This window comes from Dama dama, chromosome 1 (assembly GCF_033118175.1).
Source record: "Dama dama isolate Ldn47 chromosome 1, ASM3311817v1, whole genome shotgun sequence".
In the NCBI taxonomy this organism is placed as follows: domain Eukaryota; kingdom Metazoa; phylum Chordata; class Mammalia; order Artiodactyla; family Cervidae; genus Dama; species Dama dama.
The window spans coordinates 23582670-23590459 of NC_083681.1; the positions used below are offsets into that span (position 1 = coordinate 23582670).

At 39.5% G+C, this 7790-nt stretch overlaps 1 protein-coding gene across 1 annotated transcript in view; it reads left to right on the forward strand.

The window, feature by feature from the left end:
* The window catches only part of BCO2 (beta-carotene oxygenase 2), an 81396-nt gene extending 75094 nt beyond the window's left edge, over positions 1-6302 (forward strand). The window contains exons 9-12 of the mRNA XM_061144812.1: positions 1451-1588; positions 2177-2359; positions 3276-3386; positions 4481-6302. Coding sequence (XP_061000795.1) covers positions 1451-1588; positions 2177-2359; positions 3276-3386; positions 4481-4594 — 546 coding nt within the window. The 3' untranslated portion in view covers positions 4595-6302. The remainder of the gene's footprint in view (positions 1-1450; positions 1589-2176; positions 2360-3275; positions 3387-4480) is intronic.
* The last annotated feature ends 1488 nt before the right edge of the window (positions 6303-7790 follow it).

The following is a 7790-nucleotide window of genomic DNA, read 5'->3' on the forward strand; positions in this document are numbered from 1 at the left end:
CTTCTTAAAAGTAGCTGATGTCCTTAGTGCAAATTTGCCCCCAATATGTAGTTTCTATCTGTGGGTTTCCTTTTCTTTCCAAATCTATGCTCTATCATTCTTTGTTGGCTTTTTAGCTTACCAGTGCCTTCAAACAGCTGTTTTAAACATTTTGTCCAGCTTTTCTATCTGTTATCAATGAAATGGTTGATCCACGTTGCCTAATTCACCACTATTGGAACTCTCTTTTTGTTCACCTTTGGTTTTGCAAAAGATCAAACATGTTTAAATAAATTTAAAAGTAAATTTTTAAAAGCTAATTCTTTTAAAAAATTATTTATTTGGCTGCACTAGGTCTTAGTTGTGGCATGTGCGATCTTTGATCTTCGTTGTAGCATGGATGATCTTTAGTTGTGGCATGTGAACTCTTGGTGTGGCATGTGGGCTCTAGTTCCCTGACCAGGGATCAAACCTGGAACTCTTGCTTTGGGAGCGTGGATTATTAGCCACTGGACCACCAGAGGAATCCTCAAAGCTAATTCTTTATGGAGCTTAAAAACAACACTAAATCTTTACTTAGTAGGAGTATTGAAAACATTTCTGCACATTACGGAGATAATATGGACTAGGTATATAGGATAAAATGATACAGTTTATTCCCCATCTTAGAGTATTTCCAGAGAGGAAGATGTGCTTAAACCATTCTTACTGTCAGAAAAGACACTTATTTTATTAGGGTCTCCTGCTTAAACATCATCTCTGCAGGGCGGCTGTGTTGAGGGGCCCCCAAAACTGTTCTTTGTTTTGATGATTCACTAGGAGGGCTCATAGGTCCCAGAAAAATCAACAGAAAGGAAAGATATATGGGATGAAGTTTAGAGGAAACCAGGGGCGTGCTTCCAAGAGCCCTCTCCTAGGACTTGCCTAATTGCTCCAGCAATTGATTGTGACATGTGTGAAACGCTGCCTGCCGGGGAAGACCACCCAAGTTGGTTGCCCAGAGTGTTTGGGATCAGCACATAAGCACAAGCCCCTACATGAGTAATTTCAATCACTGAAGTTCTAGAGTCCCATAGAGAAAGACCAAACCTGAGGAAGGAAGCACCCATTTTACGCCATAACACCCTTCAGTGTGTTTCTTAATGGCACTTGTCACTATCTGACTTGAGTGTATAATCATTATTTATTTGATACTACTTAAGTGGCATATATTTTATTTCTTATCTATTACCATTCTTCCTCCACTAGAATATAAGGCTTGAAACTGTTTTGTATTCCCAGTGTCTAAAACAATGCTTGGTCTAGAGAAGGTACTCAACTGATGTTTGATGAGTAAATGAATGAATGAAAATGATTGTTTATGCAGTTACTTAGAAATGCCAATAATGTTGACTGGATCTCAATTATTGGGCTGTGCTGTTATTCTATGCATGACAGTTTTCTCATCTGTTTACTTCTCTCTCCTAAACAGGTCTATAATTCAGTAGCCAGATCTTTCCCTCGACGGTTTGTTTTGCCCTTACATGTTGATTTGAATGCCCCTGAGGGAGAGAACCTCAGCCCGTTGTCCTATTCTTCAGCCAGTGCTGTGAAACAGGCTGATGGAAAGGTATGCTATGAATGGACGTTAGCCTAAGACTTTGACCCTCAGCAGTGTTTCTTTATCCACCAGTAAAGTAGTGTGACTATGTAGTGTGGCTGTTCTCCGCAGTATTTGGTGCCCAGCAAGTTTCATGACATTCAGCTGAGCAGGGTAGGATCATGGAGCATGGCTTGCAAAAGAGTTGCAGAATTCTAGGTGGGAGTGAGCACTGTATTTACCTATCCCTTTTGTGTCTTGAAACAGGTTTATACAGCTTTCAAATTGTCATGACATGTCTAAGTATTTAAGATTGGCACTGACCATCCCCACCTTTTAGATAGTTTGTGCTTACATATCACTATATAGCTATCAGTGTCTCAGCTCTAGTAAAATAAAAACCCATGTCCACCTCCTATGCCATTTGACAACTTAATCACAAAACCCAATAATCTTTTATGTGTTCTTACGCATGATGAAAAGAGAAACAATATTTTAAAAAATGATGTAGAACCTCAATTCTCAAGCCCTGTCACAAACTTTTATATGGTGTTAGCCCCCATACTGACCTAAAGAAAGTATGAATTAAGCAATCAGTTCTTTTGTGCCCTCTTTTAGATTTGGTGCTCTTATGAAAATCTATATCCTGGGGACCTAGAAGAGGAAGGAGGTATTGAATTTCCCCAGATCAACTATGGCCAATTCAGTGGCAAAAAGTATCAGTTCTTCTATGGCTGTGGCTTCCGGCATCTGGTGGGTGATTCTCTGATCAAGGTTGACGTGGTGAACAAGACGCTGATGGTAATGAAATTCCGTTTCCTTTTCTGAACTCTTTAAAGACATGTTCTGCCCTTTGAATTAATTCCTGTTTTGTTTAAGGTAGATCTTGAGATTTGAAAGCAGCTACTTACCTTTTTTTTTTTTTTAAAGACTTTTTATTTTATATTGGAATACAGCCCATTAACAATGTTGTGAGTTTTAGGTGGATAGCAAGGGCACTCAGCCATACATATACATGTATCCATTCTCTCTCAAGTTCCCCTCCCATCCAGGCTGCCACCTAATATTGAGCAGAATTTCTTGTACTAACATTAGGACCTTGTTGGTTGTCCATTTTAATTATAGCAGTGTGCACATGTTGATCCCAAACACCCTAACTCTCCCTTTCCCCCATTCTTTCCCCAACAATCATGTTTGTTCTCTAAGTCTGTGAGTCTGTTTCTGTTTCATAAATAAGTCCATTTGTATAATTTCTTTTTGGATTCCACATACAAGGAATGTCAAATGATATTTCCCCTCTCTCTGACTTACTTCACTCAGGATGACAACCTCTAGGTTCGTCCATGTTGCTCAAATGGCAGCCACTTACTTCTATTAAATCTGAGGACCATGGAATTAGGGGTATGTTCCCTTTAGGGAATCTAAATGAGCCCCAAGCCCAGAAAAATAATTCTATGCTTGATGGTATTTTGAGGGAAATTATGGGACACCTCTATTTCCGGTTGATGGGAAATTATAATTATACAACTTGTGTTTGATGATGATGGAATTTGCCACTGCAAAGGCTCCCTCTCCTATATTCAATTCAGTAAGCCTGATTCTTCCACTGTTGAACTGTTGTATTGGAAGCCAGATTCATGCTGGGACTGACAAAAGCTATAGAACACTTCCAGTTCATAACCAGTCTTCTATCAAACACTTTTTTGGGGACTTGCAGGTTTGGAGAGAAGATGGCTTTTATCCCTCCGAACCTGTTTTTGTTCCGGTACCAGGAACCAATAAAGAAGATGATGGGGTCATTCTTTCTGTGGTGATCACCCCGAACCAGGTACATGTATTTCCACCACTAGTCAGAAAGAAAAGTAGCACTGGGCCCTTTGAGGGTTATATTTATTGATGCTGTTGATGGTTTATTTTGATTCCAGTTTGACACCTTCTCCCTTTTGTTTCTCTCTTTATTATTTAGATACCCTTTTATCCTAATCAGTACCTTATTACAGTTTTAAAGTTCTACTTGTAGAATCATAATAATTTACATTTGGATAGAAATTTATTTATAAACTACTTTCATACATATTATCTTATTTAGTCATCAAAACAGCTTTGTGGGTATCATTTTACACATGTTGAATTTGTAACCTAAGGAAGTTGAAAGAGACTTGCATCAGATCTTATAGTTGTAAAACCAGTATTTAAATCCCAGTCTTCTGAATTCTAGTCTAATATTTTATACCACCATCTGTGCTGCCAATTTTAATTGAGAGACCGAAAAATCTAATGTGATAGCCTCCGAGCTAGTGTCTCAATAATCTTGATATCTAATTTCTTGTCGAGGGAAGCCTTGTGGCTGATAGATTCACTTTGAGTTTCAACTTTGATCATTTATAAGTAGCTGCCTAGGTATAGGATTCTGATGCTTTTTAAGGTTTTGGTGAGAAAAGTGTAATCAGTTAGTAATGTCTGCCATGGGCTTGGGACTTAGTCCTTATACAATGTGTTTGCCACTCCTGTAATTAGACCAGGGCAAATCTCAATCTGCCTTGCAATGCTACCTTTTGAAAAGCTCCAGAACAACACAAAATGGAGGCATTTTATTTTGGAAGAAAGAATTTTTATATCTCTTAGGAGATGGAAAGGCGGCAGGTAGGAAGATCCTTAAACCCAAAGAGATTCTATGAAGGTGATAAATATAAATGTAATTTCTTTGCTCTAGGTACTTTCCTTTTTTTTTTTTTTGTTTCGTTCAGTTCATCATTCTGCAAACACTTAGTGAATGAATCAGCAAGGCACTGTGCCCAGTGCTGGGAATGGATATGAAGATGAGAAAGATAGTCTCTCCCTTAGGAATTTTACAGCCCACTAGAGGAAACAGATTTCTGATAGAAACAAAGAGGATTTTCAGCATTGTCCTTCCTTTTCTAGAATGAAAGAAATTTTCTCCTTGTCTTGGATGCCAAGAACTTTGAAGAACTGGGCCGAGCCGAAGTGCCTGTGCAAATGCCGTATGGGTTCCATGGCACCTTCGTGAACATCTGATGAAACAGCCACAAGCCCTGATAACTAGGTTTGAATGAATGTGCTCTCTACATAAGAGAGAGCAAAAGTGTACCTTACCTTCCAAACAGTAGACATCTACTTTTAAAATTTCTATTAAAAATTGAATTCATGAGATAATTATGGTGTTATATTTTCTTAGGGATCTTCTTTGAAAACCTTAAGCATTGATACAACTTTAAAAGAGAGTTTTAAATTTATATTTACTGGAAATATCTTATGGGCAATAAAGATACATGAAAGAAAAACTAGACCTGGATCAAAAACTAAAAATTGTCACCACCAGATAGATGGGTAACAGAGGTTCTCACACTTGGAAGAAGAAATAAAAATAAATCTAGCTAGTAGAATATGAATATAGGTCTGAAAAAGCCCCCCCCCCCCCCTTTTCCCATCACAGCCTACCTGTTGCTTCTAAGTACTCACAGAGGATGTTAAAATGGCTACTTTTCTGCTGTCCAAGCAGATGCCACTGCAGTTGAACCATCCACTACCACCTCTTATCCTGCCCCCAGCTCAGGCTTGGGAGGCTGTTGTTTTGAGGGATGTTGTTAAAATCAGGCATTTTTCCTAATCTTCAGGTGTCTGGTTCCTCAGAGATTCATGAAAAGTTGGTATTAGGTTGGTACAAAAGTAATTGCAGTTTCAGACCATAAATTTTAAATCATTATAACTAGGCTCAACACATCTTTATTAATCAAAATAGGAACCATTACAATCAACACATTTTTGCCAATGAGAAATAAGTGTAAAAACCCATGCTTCAGGATTCAGTGAACTCTTGGAAAACATTTTCTGCCTCCTGCTGGTTGTGGAAGCATTTTCTCTGCAAAAAGTTGTTGAAATGCTTGAAGAAGTGGCAGTCAGTTGGCAAGAGGGCAGATGAATATGGTGGATGAGACAAAACTTTGAAGCCCAGTTCATTCAACTTTTGAAGCATTGGTTGTGCGACCTGTGGTCCAGGATTGTCATGGAGAATTTGGCCCTTTCTGTTGACCGATACTGACTGCAGACCTTGCAGTTTTTAGTGCATCTCACTGATTTGCTGAGAATACTCTCAGATATAATGGTTTCACTGGGATTCAGAAAACTGTAGTGGATCAGACAGGCAGCAGACTGCCAAACAGTGACCATGACCTTTTTTGGTGCAAGTTTGGCTTTGGGAAGTGCTTTGGAGCTTCTTCTTGTGCCAACCACTGAGCTGGTCATGATGGGTTGTTATATAAAATTCACTTTTCATCACAAGTCACAATCTGATTGAGAAATGGCTTGTTGTTATTGCATAGAATAAGAGAAGACTATACTTCAAAATAACAATTTTTTTTTTTTTTTTTTGATTTCTGGTCAGCTCATGAGGCACCCACTTATTGAACTTTTTCACCTTTCCAATTTGCTTCGAATGCCAAACAACTGTAGAATGGTTAACACTGAGTTCTTAAACAACTTCTTGTGTAGTTTTAAGAGGATCAACTTTGATGATTGCTCTCAATTTGTAATTGTCAACTTCTGATGGCCAGCTACAATGCTCCTCATCTTTGAGGCTCTTGTCTCCTTTGCAGAACTTCTTGAACCACGACTGCACTGTATGTTCGTTAGCAGTTCCAGGGCCAAATGTGTTGTTGATGTTGCAAGTTGTCTCTGCTGCTTTACTGCCCATTTTGGACTTGAATAAAAAATCCATTTGAATTTACTTTTTGTCTAACATCATTTCCCTAGTCTAAAATAAATAGAAAATAAACAAGTAATAAGTCATAGCAAAAAACATAAAGCAAGAAATGTGTATTAAAATGATATATAACATAACCACATTTATTCAAGAATGTATTCCAATATCAAAAGGCAAAGTTCAGCAGTGCAGAACCACAATTACTTTTGAACCAACCTAATATTTCTTCATTTAGTTGGGCAACAGGTGGCACTAGAGACCATATAATCTTTGCATTTCTAAAACCCGTCAGTTTTTACCAACAGCCCAGATCAGGCTAGATCTGTCACCTAAACCATATGCCCAAATGCCTTGTTCTCTTTTCGTTCAGTTATACTCCAAGCCCAGGCCAGTTACACTTTGCACACTCCTTGTGCACATTGAATGTTTCTGGAGGAACCCCGCGCTTCCCCCGCAAACATGTAGTTTGGGGCAATGTGAACTCGTTAGGCTCACTGTACAGTCCTGGACCAACATAGTTTCTTCTCAGTTTTCCTTGAGGGTTATTATAAACATCACAAACCCTATTCACCTTAGCAGAGAGTTGCATACATACAAATGCCACATGTTGGGGTTTGCACTGTGGCAAGGAAATAAAAGTTCTAGGTTTCGTGTCTGGGTTGGTGAGATACAGAACAACTGCAGTAGGTACAAGAAGATGCCTAAACAGAACTTAATACAACAGACGTGGGAGCTTAGAGGCTGAGATAACCATGAGAACATAAACCCCTTGATATTCACAGGAGTCTTTGAAAAGGCATTGTACTCCCCCAGACAAAACATGGAAGTTTTATCCAGATCTTGTTTGGATCTGAAGGGTGAAGAAGACTACAGTTGACATCTGGGAGGTACATAGATGTATCTGATCATGTCTTTCTTCTCTCTATAAACCTTTACTCTGTACTACTACACAAAGAGTGAATCTCAAACGTATGAAGATTAGCAGTATAAAAATAAGATTTTGGTCCAAAAATGCCTGGATTCTGCTTTGGCCCTGCCATCAACACAGTTCTTGAAGGAGAAGACAAAACAGGATCAACAACATTTTATAATCTAAGTGTGTATGGCTGGTAAACCAGTGCACAAAGTTCTGGAAACTGAATGAGCATATGACTTAGGCTTGGGGCTTTCCTGGTAGCTCAGCTGGTAAAACATCCACCTGCAAGGCAGGAGACCCCGGTTTGATCCCTGGGTCAGGATGATCCCCTGGAGAAGGGATAGGCTACCCACTCTGGTATTCTTTGGCTTCCCTGGTGTCTCAGATGGTAAAGAATCTGCCTGCAGTGTGGGAGACCTGGGTTTGACCCTGGGTTGGGAAGATCCTCTGGAGGAGGGCATGGCAACCCACTCCAGTATTCTTGCCTGGAAAATCCCATGGGCAGAGGAGCCTGGTGGGCTGCAGTCCATGGCGTTGCAAAGAGTCAGACAGACCAAGTGACTAAGCACAGGAGAGCATGACTGAGGCGCAAAGCC